Source organism: Paramisgurnus dabryanus, chromosome 1 (genome assembly GCF_030506205.2).
Source record: "Paramisgurnus dabryanus chromosome 1, PD_genome_1.1, whole genome shotgun sequence".
Taxonomy (NCBI): domain Eukaryota; kingdom Metazoa; phylum Chordata; class Actinopteri; order Cypriniformes; family Cobitidae; genus Paramisgurnus; species Paramisgurnus dabryanus.
In genome coordinates, this window is record NC_133337.1 from 55,134,716 (window position 1) to 55,148,487 (window position 13,772).

General features: G+C 38.5%; 1 protein-coding gene across 5 annotated transcripts in view; it reads left to right on the forward strand.

The window, feature by feature from the left end:
* thrab (thyroid hormone receptor alpha b) overlaps nt 1-13,772 on the forward strand; it is a 162,531-nt gene that overhangs the window by 144,396 nt on the left and 4,363 nt on the right. For 3 of the 5 annotated variants that reach the window (XM_065242379.1, XM_065242381.1, XM_065242382.2), the window contains 4 exons: nt 2,296-2,396; nt 2,812-2,959; nt 4,048-4,253; nt 11,161-11,307. In XM_065242379.1, the coding sequence (XP_065098451.1) occupies nt 2,296-2,396; nt 2,812-2,959; nt 4,048-4,253; nt 11,161-11,307 (602 nt within the window). Of the gene's footprint in view, nt 1-2,295; nt 2,397-2,811; nt 2,960-3,835; nt 3,882-4,047; nt 4,254-11,160; nt 11,308-13,772 lie in introns of all 5 variants that reach the window. The other 2 variants (XM_065242383.1, XM_065242384.2) reach the window with 1 other exon arrangement.

Genomic DNA, 13,772 nt, shown 5'->3' on the forward strand with positions numbered 1-13,772 from the left:
GTCTAAAAGCTTATTTGACTAAAGATGGTAGCCAACATAATGGTTGTTACACACTAACTGAAGTTGAAAAAGTGATAAAGAATAAAATGACCCCTTTAACTTTTTCACCGCCAGCGTTTAAAAAAAAAGTTGCCAGCCAGCGCCAGTGTTTTTCATGATTTTCACCAAAGTTCCAGAAAATGTTCTTCTTTAAATATATAAACATACAATATACCAAATGAAAGAACAGACCCTCTGCTTTCAAAAAAAAAAAAAACGTTTCATCCTACCTTCAGTGGTTCTTTTGTAATCAGCTTTTGAATATGGGTAGGTTTCTGCAAAAACACCACATTTTGAGCAAAAAGCAGAGATAATTAAATTTTTGTGACAGACTTTTCATAGAGATCCCATTCAGAGCGATCTTTAAAACAGACACGGACATGCAGCCGTAGGGCAATACTTCCGGGTTTAAAAAGTTGTGGCCACCTGGTAGATAATAGCGGTATTGCGGAAAGACGGAAAATCTCGTCATTGGCCGGGAAGCATTTTCTCTTAATTGACGAGATATCTCGTCAATGGCGGTGGAAGAGTTAAAAATGGTATCGTATTTTTTTACCACACTTTGGTGGGTCCTGGAATTTATAGTCAGGTGTGACTTATACATTAAAATTATTTCATATGAACCAAGAGAAACCATTACCGTCTACAGCCGCAAGAGTCCGCTCTATGCTGCTCCTGTATTTATGTAATTTAATGGATTCAGTGATGCCGAATGGACCTTTTTGAACATGATTTGGCTTATCGTGTTAATTTAGCCTATTCAGCCTCCCAGGTATGTTCAGTATGCTATTGTGTATCATGTAAATAACTGTTTATGTAACTTTAACATGTACGGACACCTATTCAGCCTGCTGTTCTGTGCTATTGTTTAGTTGAATAACATGCCTTTCCAGACTAAATGTGTGTTCTTTGGCTGGGATTTTGTGAAATCATTTTCTAAATAAACGTGACATATAGTCCACGGCACTTAGATATGTTTTTCCTCTTCAAAACGCAATTTTGACTGATGCGACTTATACTCCGGAGTGTCTTATAGTCCAGAAAATAAAGTAAATGAGGAATGTAATCTAAAAAATTTTTTTATATTTCAACATAACATGTATAACTGAATATGCATTAAATCGATGATACAGGAGATAACCACTGGCCCTTTGTATCTTCTCCATATTGTGTTTTGTCAGCTTTTGAGTATTGAGTGGTGCTTAATAGTGGATTATCCCTGTGTGAAAACTATAACTCTTCTCTCTGACACCAATTTCCCATCTGTAAAATGCCTCACAAATGAATAGAAAAGCTCATGCAGTTGATTGACTTAAGATGAGTCTTTCTATTCATTTAGAAACACTGTCAGATCTGAGAGTAATGCTTTCAAAGTCAAGCGCTATCAGAAGAGCTCAACTGCAGGTACATCTTATTCCCCCGCTTTTCACCCAAAAATGAAAAATCTGTCATCATTTACTCACTCTGTTGTTACAAACCTGTAAAAATGTTGTTGTTCTGATAAACACGAATGAAGATATTGTGAGTAATGTTTGTTATCAAACAGTTTGTGAGCCCAATTTACTTCCATAGTATTCTTTTTCCTACTATGGAAGTGTAAATGGTTTGGTTACAAACGTTCCTCAAATTATCTTCCTGTCTTCATCAGAACAAAGAAATTTATACAGGTTTGTAACAACATCAAAGTTAATAAATGATGATTTTTGGGCGAACTATCCCTTTAAGGCTTAAGGCTAGTCCTAGGCTTAAAAACATCTTTGGGCCATCTCAACTGAAAATAACTTGCACTGACAGATCTTAAAATATGCCAGTGCCATTGATACGCACCAGTAACATTTTCCTAAGGCATGTTTATAAAAGATGCTTAAACATTTTAATTTTACTTAGGCCTAGTCCTAGTTTCAGCTAAGTCTTGTTTGTTAAACCAGGCCATTGTATCTACAGCACCGTCAAAATTGACTCCAAAACTGCAGAAATGAACACACACAACATCGTTCAACACATTCCGTACCCACACCACAAATACACATTATTGGTTGAGCCTATGTTGTGGGTTCGGACTGGTTTAGATGCTCATACTAACAAAACAATGTATTTACAGCACCACAGAGTCATTGATGGTTGCCTCTGAGTATTGCATTGGTATAAAATATAATGTATTGTGTAATATACTGTAGACTTATGAGTGTGCTGATATCTGTACTTGATAGTTAGGCAGCAATACAGGTGTGTAAATATGTGTTCTTTTTATTATAGGGTACATCCCCAGCTACTTGGAGAAGGATGAGCCGTGTGTGGTGTGTGGGGACAAAGCTACTGGCTATCACTACCGCTGTATTACCTGTGAGGGTTGCAAGGTACAATATGCATGTGCTATTGCATGTATACAGTGGCATCTGTTAACAGGTCTCTCTACTCAACACAATCTTTTCAGGAGTGCATCATGTTCTCAATTGTACACTTCAAGTCGGTCAGACCCAAGCCTGAAACACACTCCCATCATCATCTATCTTATTTATTGTGTACTGTTTGTGAACAGAATGAGATGTCTTTGAACGCAGCACTTGTTCAAACAGGCTTTGATAAGCAGACTTTGAGATCTCGCATGGCTAGATGGTCTTAAAGTAAACCCTGAAACCAGCAATCCAGATGAGCCCAAGAGACCATCTAAGATCAGCAAACAACCTTAGCTGGATTAAGCTGATAATATTGGCAGTGATCACTGGGATTTAAAACCCGAACTTATGCTATATTTGTCTTTTTCTGTCTCAGGGGTTTTTCAGGCGCACCATCCAGAAGAACCTCCATCCCTCTTACTCCTGTAAATACGATGGCTGCTGCATCATCGACAAGATCACCCGCAATCAGTGCCAGCTGTGTCGCTTTAAGAAATGCATCGCCGTGGGCATGGCAATGGATCGTGAGTGACCCCAGACAAACTTATGCAAATAACATACAAAGTCACATGCAAAAAAACACACACATGGAGTCGAAACATGTGTTGAGGTCAGAGGGTTAAGTTTAAAGCCTGGGATTACTAAACTTGCCTCTTAAACCATATTATTTGCTCGATTAAGACTTGCCAGATTTAACTCACACTGAAGCAACAACGTACGTATGCTTACAAACCCTACAGAAGTTCTTAAGTGTTTTAACCGAACATAACACATTTAAGGCAAGTCCAGTGAACCCCTATACACATATATGCTAGTGGCACACAAATCCCACCCTGCCCTTGCATACACAAATGCATGCTGACAACACATGTAAATTAATCCTATGCAAACTGAAGGGCTCAGTCTGGGCCTCCCCCTACATACGACCATGCACCACACACACATGTAGTGCACATGTTCAGGCAAGACCACGTTTCTGTTTTTACCAAAACTCGCTCTAACTTTGCTTTGGTCAGTTTTGGGAAGTCACTTAAAGCAGGGTAGGCACTTTTCAAAGCGATAATCAAACACACTTTCCTTAGCCGTCTTGTTTTTTCCAACGTAGTAGTGGTTGGTTTTCTTGGGCAGTTTATAATTGATTCACCGATCACAAATGGTTCAGTGATTTGCAAATCCCTGCATCTTATTTTAGACAGGTATAGTAGGTTTGGCAAAGGTAAATAAATGAACAGTAGTCTGTTTACATACAGTATTGCCCGATTTACGTATACCTGAATTAATCTCATAAAACCCACATATATATATAATTTAAAGATCAATCATTAAAGATTAAATATTGAATTTAAATATCAAAGCTACAACAATAATGCATTTATTTTTTGTGTTTGGGTGAACATCAGAACAAGGAAAATCAAGAAGCCTGTTTCCTTTTTTGTTTTACATACTGTGAGTATGTCCTTTTTAGGCTTGCTCAAAAGGGGCTAGGCTTTAATGTTAAAAAAATTAATCCCTAAAAGGGTTCTTAGTGCCATGCTCTCATTCATCTTGTGTATTTTGTTTTCACATCATTCAAGTTAATGAAATAGCCCTTCCTTTTCTTTCCATGGTGTAGTGGTTCTGGACGACAGCAAACGGGTAGCAAAGAGACGTCTGATTGAAGAGAATCGAGAGAAGAGGAAGAAGGAGGAGATAGTGAAGTCTTTGCAAACTCGACCAGAACCAACCAGCTCGGAGTGGGAGTTGATTCGCATGGTGACAGAAGCTCACCGTCACACCAATGCACAGGGCTCTCACTGGAAACAAAAGCGCAAGTTCTTGGTAAGAAGCACAACGTGGATAGCTGTATGATGTAAAGTCAGGTTTATTTGGACTCTACAAATCCCCTAGCGAGCAAGACAAGTGACAAGGAAAATAACTGTATAGGCACATCAGGGCGAAATCCTTGGGGGACCCACATGTAACTGCTGGGTCCCGTCCTCTTCTGGCATAGCTTCATTGTTTTGTTTAAGTAAACTATTTAAAAACATTGCTGTTCTGGAAATTCCACAGCTGTGATGTAAATGTGAACTTTAAATTCATAAAGATGCTTTCCCAGAATTTTTTCTATATATATACAGTACTGTGCAATAGTCTTAGGCCACCACCACCAGACTTGTTGTTTTAGAAGTTTTTAATGTCCATCCATGTTTAGTTTTCCATCTATTTTATTAAGATTCAAACAGAAAATAAAGAAAATATGTACAAAAACATAAAAATATATATTTTCAGGACTAAATGTCTTCTTTAGGCATCGTTGGTGTTTAGTGTGACCTCTCTTGGCACTAAAAACATCTTGAGCGTTTTTGAGCAGAAAGTAAAAAAACGAATTTATTTAAAATTAGAAACTAGGATTTAATTTTATTTAGGTTGAAGACATCCTGCAGATCTTTAAAATATAAATAGCGCAAACTAAAAATATATGTATAAATAAAAATATTTTTTCTTCACACATCTATAATGCCACTTCCAAGCTACTTTATTAATATTTGCATGGCACCCAAAATTCCACATATATCAATATTAGAGGCAAATGTGCTAAGCTGTCTGAATGTGATCTGCAATGTTCAATATATCTTTGTGGATGATGTACAATGATAAAAATGGATTTCTGCTCAGCTTTCAAAACATCTTTCCTCATCTGCTATACCACCCATACATAAACAGATACTGTCGCTAGAATGACATTGAAGATACTTAATTTTAATTCAGTGAGCCTAACACCAGAAACCACAATGTAAAAAATTTTTGTGATTGCAAAAATGTAAACAAAAATGTTTATGTAACGGGAAAATTTTGGTTAACTGTACATGGTTACAGTATCCCGGTCAGCCTGATATCATCCTCACATGAACTGATGTCATACTGTTTATGTTAATGTTGATTACTACTCTCTCTTTCATGCTTTACCTTTTGCACTTTTTCCCATTCATTTCTGTCTGTCTGCTCACAGCAATTAATTTTACCGTACAGCATCACTGTGGATGAATCTGTCAGCATGAATTAGCATTTGTTTACACAGCTTACCAATCAATGTAATGGGTGACACTACAAGTCTGCACAACCGGAGAGATCACTTTCACTTGTGACCGGGCAACTGCAAGCGTTCATGTGTGTTAGTGACAGGTATTACAGGAATTCTGTTTTGCCAAATGCAGTCTTTGTGGATATGTCTACTTACGAAGAGAGAGGGTTGACACATTATTAATCTCCGTGAGATGATAGGCAGCAAGACAATATACCACCCACTCCTAGACACCAAAAGAGAAAAAAGAGCTAATCCTTAAAGTCGTGCATGCACTTTTTTATAATAAGGGAAAGACCGGCTTTGTTTTAAAATGTGAATTGCCTTCCTAGGGAGCATTTTTGGGCATTATGAGAAAATTAATTAAATATGCCATATTCAAACATGACTACTTTGCCAAGTTGGCATAGCCAAGTTCTTAAGAGGTTTAGTGATTCGATTTAGTAACAATGTCATAGTGTTTAATACAGGGGTCTCACACACAGGTGGGCCTAATAGCAGGGTTCCCACGGGTCCTTGAAATCCTTAAAGTTTGTGAATTTGGGCGAAAAATTCAATGCCCTGGGAAGTTTTTGAAAATGTACATACAAAGATACGGGTCATTGAAAGTGCTTGTATCTATTTTATGCAAAAAGTTTTCTGGAAAAAATCCATATTATTCTCTGTGTAGTGTAGGATAATATCATAATATTCTAGATTTTTTTAAGCATACATGCATTAAATGCTTATATCTTCTGTATGCGAATGTTGATTAATACTAAAATGCTTTTTGCATAGTTGTGTTTGACACATAAAAACGTCTCGGGTCACGTATGTAACTGTTGTTCCCTGAGAAGGGAACGAGACGCTGCGTCTCCCTTGCCATACTTCCTGTGTCCCTGTAAAGCCGCCTTGGGCAATATTTCAGATAGCGGTTTACTTCCTGACTTCAGCGTCACCCTGTCTTTGTTGTTAAGCCTCACCATTGGTTGAATTTGATATACACGTTCACACGCACTTAACCCTTGGAGGCATCCCCAAAGCGTCACCGCAGTGGGGCAGTGCGAGTTCCCTCAAAAGGGAATTATAACAATGTGTCTTAAAAGGTAACACAATTTAACCTTGCTATCACTTTCCACATTTAGTCCTTGAATTTTAGGGTGTTGGACCTGGAAAGTCCTTGAAAGGTCCTTGAAGGAGTTAACTACTGTAAGGTGTAGGAACTCTGTAATAGGGGCGCTGAGCAAATAGCTTTTCCCATCATGCCAGTTGAACTTTTACGCGATAGACCAACTAAGCAATATGATGGCATGTGAGTGGGCTGTGTGTCATCACACACCAAACGACTCAGAATACATTACTATTACTATGGGTTCCAGTGTTAAGAGAGCGCTTTACTTCCTGTTTTGTTCAAAACAATCGCATCCTAATGACGAAAGCGCACCCGGACTTACAGTGTAAGTACAATTGCGCTGGGGCATGGTTTGGTTTGGATGGTGTGAGTGTGCCCTTGATACAGTGACTATTGGCCACATGGGACAGAGAAACCACTTCCCCGACCGCCTGAGAAGTCCTGTAAAATGTGCCATAAAGGATCCAGTCTATATACCCTTTACTACCCTTAACATGCTCCCTGTGCTGTCAATAGTCCAACAGGGCCAATCTTTCGGCGAAACGGTACCATGCCAAGTTGGGGGCGTATCCAAGGTTTGCTTTGTCCCCACCTCCTGAAGGAAGAGAGCGAGGGGACTGCTCTGGTTCATCCTTGTAAAAACTTACACAAATACACCAGCGCTGCAGTTAAAACAGTCCCGTCAGCCCGGGACAGCGCAATGTAAACACAAGTTTAGAAGCACCTCAAAGGCACATTCTGTACCGCGGATTCTTTTCGGTTTTATTTACCATCCCGCTATTACCTCTCTGTGCGGTCTGTGCTGTAAATTTGGATCAGTAGATTTTTCAGCAATGCTTTCTATTAGCTTTAGGGCTAATAAATAGTTATATTAATAATAGTAATTACCCTAACAACCGGTTTCTGTGAGGTAAAGCGTAACGAACCAAAGTCAAACCCTGCGTTCTGTCCTGTACTTAATCTGTGATTAAAATGACTTTAGTTTGCATGATTGAAATGACTGCCTGAAGGTAGCCGGCTAGCTGCCTAGTGGCATGACTACCCTAAAAGCACTTTGGTCACATACAGTACAGTATGTTGATACCTTTTTGCTTTCTCTGTGTTGGTTTTTCTCTTTCCCCTTCCCCCATTGGTTCCTGAGAATCTCTTTGCTGTTGTGAATAAGGTGTTGATAGAAACAGACTATAGATATGCAAACCTTGAATCACAGCCGTGCCCCTCATTCAAATCATATACATGGTGGCCTGCTGTCATGCACTCACTCCAAATTGCAGTAATTGCCAGTCTGCATCTCATATAATTACATCTATTTTGACTCGGTCGTGTAAAACGCCTCTTACTACATACATAGTTGAGCGTTGCCCAAAATTCAGAGGCCAACTTGGCTGTTTGTCCAGAGTTTTAGGATCGCTGACCTCTAATCTACTCTGAGGATTGCATGCGCCGAAGTATTCCAAGGCTATCGCATTACATAACTCAAAAGCCAGAAATACACACGCCTGTGTCTGTTACTGCTGTCTGATTTGCCTTTTGTTATTTTTATTTGTACCTTAATTTCATTTATGCAATTGAAAACAATTGCTGTTTTAGATACAGTAGTAATGGTCACCGGCCACCAGGGTTGAAGCCATGCATGTTTTTTTCCACAAAAACCACAAAACTTAATACCTGGTCTTTAATAAAACCATTCAAAGCTTGACATTTAAGTTTTGGCATTAACTCTGACCATGTTGTGCTTTATTCTGCGTGTAAGCACATGGCTCAGCGCTGTGGTCAGTGTCTCCCTCCATACAAATGTAATACCTACGAGATATTTCGGAGACATAATTCCCAAACAAAGCAGAGTACTGCTGCGCTTGAGGGACATGGATGTTTGTGGTCTTGGCAAATCAACTTTTTTATTGTCATTATACTATGTAACTTGTAAATATTATAAGATCAAAACTTTTCTCATAAAGAAATTTTAAGTGTCTAAAGCACTATTCGGACGGGATTAGTTTTCCAAACAACGTTTGAGTTTCAACGTGTCCCCCAGGACGTCTGTGATTTTATGTACCGATTCGGACAGGATTAAAATGATGCAGGCTATTCCAGAGATGGGAGTGTCTGTTTCATGCATTTGGGCGTTGCAGAAGAGCACGTGCTCTGGATACGCGTGTTTGTAATGTTTAATATTTTGCTTTAAATGTAAAATTATGACAGAACATGTAATTTATTAATTTAATTTTAACAACTCAAAATAAAATATACAAATCCTACTAAAGTAACATAACTAAAAAGCCTACGTGTTTTATATAACTGTCTGCTTATAATAAACCCAAAGAAATGAAGAAATAATGATTAATAACAATTTATTATCTTTATTAATTAACATTACCATTCCGGAGTTGAACAACTTTGAACGGAGTTTCTTATAACGTTAATGATATTACAGTGGCCAGTCTTAACAGTGTTTGATATTCAGCTCGTCTTGATTTAATTATTTTATTTTGCCGAATGCGTAAAAACATCCATATCTGAATGAATGGGACTCAGGAAATACAATATACGCGCATTAGTAAGACCTTACGGCAGATCATGTTGGCCAAAACACGAAATTAACCGCGTTTTCAAAAGATATTGCGGGCAAACACAGACATTTGCATCCGGACGGGATTACATTTCTCAAAGGGCCTCTGACTTCGGCGAAAAACAGTAGGTAAATTGCTCTGGAATTCTTACGGAGGTCGTAAGAGAAAAACACAGACATGGCCGATTCGGACGGGATTAAAAACACAGAGGACCTCTGAGAAGCACGATTTTCTCAGAGGTCCCCCTGTAAAACTAATCCCGTCCGAATAGGGCTTATGAAAGATATATTTTTTTACTATTTTAGGCCAAATACTTTTGGTTGCCAAACATTCAGTGCGTCCCTTCTTTATTGAATCTAAGGGCTTGTGGGAGCTATTTGAATTCCATTATTAAAATATGAATATATTGTTATAAAAATGACTACTTTACAGTAATTAATGAGGATTTATTTTAAAGCATCATATCTAATCTCAATATCCACAGACCTAAGAATTTGGTAAAAAAAAAAAAATGGTCAAAATATGTACCTCAGCTGTCACTAGGGCTGTACCCTTTTAAAAAGTACAGCTTTGCACCTAAGAGTTTATATTAGTACCTCAAAGGTAAATATTGGTAACAAATGGTACACTCACCTTAAGGATTATTAGGAACACCTGTTCAATTTCTCATTAATGCAATTATCTAATCAACCAATCACATGGCAGTTGCTTCAATGCATTTAGGGGTGTGGTCCTGGTCAAGAAAATCTCCTGAACTCCAAACTGAATGTCAGAATGGGAAAGAAAGGTGATTTAAGCAATTTTGAGCATGGCATGGTTGTTGGTGCCAGACGGGCCGGTCTGAGTATTTCACAATCTGATCAGTTACTGGGATTTTCACGCACAACCATTTCTAGGGTTAACAAAGAATGGTGTGAAAAACATCCAGTATGTGGCAGTCTTGTGGGCGAAAATGCCTTGTTGATGCTGGAAGTCAGAGGAGAATGGGCCGACTGATTCAAGCTGATAGAAGAGCAACTTTGACTGAAATAACCACTCGTTACAACCGAGGTATGCAGCAGAGCATTTGTGAAGCCACAACACGCACAACCTTGAGGCGGATGGGCTACAACAGCAGAAGACCCCACCAGGTACCACTCATCTCCACTACAAATAGGAAAAAGAGGCTACAATTTGCACAAGCTCACCAAAATTGGATAGTTGAAGACTGGAAAAATGTTGCCTGGTCTGATGAGTCTCGAGTTCTGTTGAGACATTCAGATGGTAGAGTCAGAATTTGGCGTAAACAGAATGAGAACATGGATCTATCATGCTTTGTTACCACTGTGCAGGCTGGTGGTGGTGGTGTAATGGTTTGGGGGATGTTTTTTTGGCACACTTTAGGCCCCTTAGTGCCAATTGGGCATCGTTTAAATGCCATGGCCTACCTGAGCATTGTTTCTGACCATGTCCATCCCTTTATGACCACCATGTACTTATTCTCTGATGGCTACTTCAAGCAGGATAATGCACCACGTCACAAAGCTCGAATCATTTCAGATTGGTTTCTTGAACATGACAATGAGTTCACTGTACTAAAATGGCCCCCACAGTCACCAGATCTCAACCCAATAGAGCATCTTTGGGATGTGGTGGAACGGGAGCTTCGTGCCCTGGATGTGCATCCCACAAATCTCTATCAACTGCAAGATGCTATCCTATCAATATGGCCCAACATATCTAAAGAATGCTTTCAGCACCATGTTGAAATAAGGCAGTTCTGAAGGTGAAAGGGGGTCAAATACATTATAAGTATGGTGTTCCTAATAATCCTGTAGGTGAGTGTATACAGTAAGGACTGACTGAAAGGGTACATATTTTGACTATTTTTTCAAACAGTGTAGTTCAGGATCCTGACACGATTTGCAGTTGTTTGTTTTTTGCGAGGTTGTCACTGGGAATAAACAATTGTAACCCTCAATGAATCTGTGTGTCTGTCCACAGCCGGAGGACATTGGACAATCTCCAGTGGCCCCTACATCAGATGGGGACAAAGTGGATCTAGAAGCCTTTAGCGAATTTACCAAGATCATCACGCCGGCCATCACGCGCGTTGTCGACTTTGCCAAAAAACTGCCCATGTTTTCGGAGGTAAGTGTGGTGTGCAATATACAATATACTTTTTATTCTACAACCTATTTGTTTTTAAAGCAAGTGGAAGTATTGGTATTCAGTAGTAATGAGTCTGTTGAGGTAAAGCTTCCTCCCTTGTAATTACAGTAGACCCGAGTCTCTGTCAGCCGTATTATGCTGCTTTCCTGATGGAAATGGGTTATTTGTTATTGGTGCCAAAGATGTCGGGCTGATAAAACCAAAATTGCATAGTTTAAGCATGTGTCAATATGTGCATGTGGGCAGGGTGGGCACTTTGGGAAGATTTGTACAGTTGTGGCTTTGGTGAATCTGTGCCTGTGATATAGCCACATTGCATCAGTCAAAGCTGTGCGACATTCTCTCCATATTTAAAGTTCGCCAGCTCTCCTTAAACCGCAAGTGGGAACATTCTTGCATAGTAGACTACACAGCACACTCATGCCAGCAGATGTATTATTGTCTACACTATAAATTTACACTGTCATCCACTGTACCCTCCGTGCCACTCTTTATTTTCTACACCTAGCGTTTTGCCTGATGTATTCTGTAAAACGTACTTCTATACACTCAAAGAACGGTCAAATGATAATTATACGGTTCCTTTATTGTCTTGATTTACCTGAATGAAGTGTGTTGCTTTTGTAAATGATGTGAAACGTTTTATATGTCAGTGTAAACATTATTCCAGTCTTCTGCCAGATACATTTTTCTCTCTATGCTCTTCACGGTTTGAATTTCAGGCCTGACTGGTATATAACAATATTTGTAATGCATTTCAGAAGCAACAAGCTCTTTATTGACAAAAGAAAGTTGTTTAGTAAGGACTTACTGTTGCTCTAAAGGCAGATTAGTGGCCTTCAGGTGATACAATACGTAATATTATTCAGGGTGTCAGAATTAATTTGCACACATTTTTCTTTAAATAATGGATAAAATCTCTGTTTAAAATGTGTTTATTTACAAAAAACCTCAGACAAGATGTTTAAGAAAAGGAAAGTATTTGGTATTTGAATTATCTTCGAACCCGAAAAATCATCCATGAATATAACAGCATTAATCATGTATATGTTTTTGAAAATGCTATTGTTATTTTCACTCATATGATCATAAAGCATAATTAATTTAAATGTGCATTTTAGTATATGTATTACTTTAAATAAATATTATATTATTATTACGTATATGAAGAGCTCTTTTTCAAAACGCGATAAACACCATTTAAAAAAGAATGAGTTTGTCATGTCATTTGGCTGTGTACTGAACCGATTCACTGCTCCATGAACGTTTTATGCCAAATCACTTAATTTCCATGTTAAAATGTAGGTACAAGATGCCGTTCTTTTCCAAAACGCGATAAGTGCCGGAGCCTATTTTTAGCCTAAACTATTTATCTTCTCAACCAATCAGAATGTGATGAGCGTTCTACTCAATCCAATGGCTGTGCTCTGAACAGATGTCCATTCATTCCTTAAAATCATAGGCCATAAAAAAATATGGACGTAGTGTCCGTGACATCCCCCATTGGTTTGCGAAGATAATTTTTGAAGCTTAAAGTAGGCGTTGCCTGCCATCGCCATCTTGGCCGCGCATCACTCGCAGAAAACCCAAAATGGGTAAAGAGGCGGGACATGGGTGAAGCTGAGGTGAAACCACGCCTGCCTTTCGCAGGTCTAGTGACAGCAGTGGCTGTTCAACCGTCACTCAAGCGGCCACGCCCTTAATTATGCAGAAGTTTAAGGCTTTATATAATTTAAACGAATGGGTTACAAACAAATTCACCCCCCTCACAGTTGTCATGAAGGGCAAAATTAGCTATATAGACCAAAAACACTTTTTGTACCAGGCTGTAAACATATTATTTTCTACTGTAAAGTTGTGCATTTGGAACATGGGAGTCTATGGGAATTGACTCCATTTTGGAGCCAGCCTCAAGCGGCCAGTCGATGAATTGCAGTTAAGTCACTTCCGTATTGGCTTCATTAGAGAGATCGGAAGGTTGCCCCTCGGTTAAAATGAGTGCTTTAAATGGTGTAAACACTTTTGATGGCCTTGATGAGCCAGCGAGACCTACACATGTGTATATATAGGCCTACAGTATATAAAAATATATTATACTGATGTGTAGAATCTGTTGATACAAATTTTACAATTTTAATATTTTATATAAACTACTGTTTAAAAGTCCAAAAGTTTACTACAAAATTAAAATTATATGTACTGTACAAAAATATGTTTGTGAAATAGATGACCTCAGTCAAATACAGTAGAAAATAAGAGCAATTTTTGTTTTATTGCTACTTAAAACAGTCTCCAACATGGTGCCCGCCAAACACATTCTATTCATTGCCTCAATTTTAATATTTATTTATTACATATTTTTTATATTAGCTTGGCTTCTTTTATGTATTTTAACATTTTAAACAATGTAGAAACATATCGACGAGTAAAATAAAATAAAAATG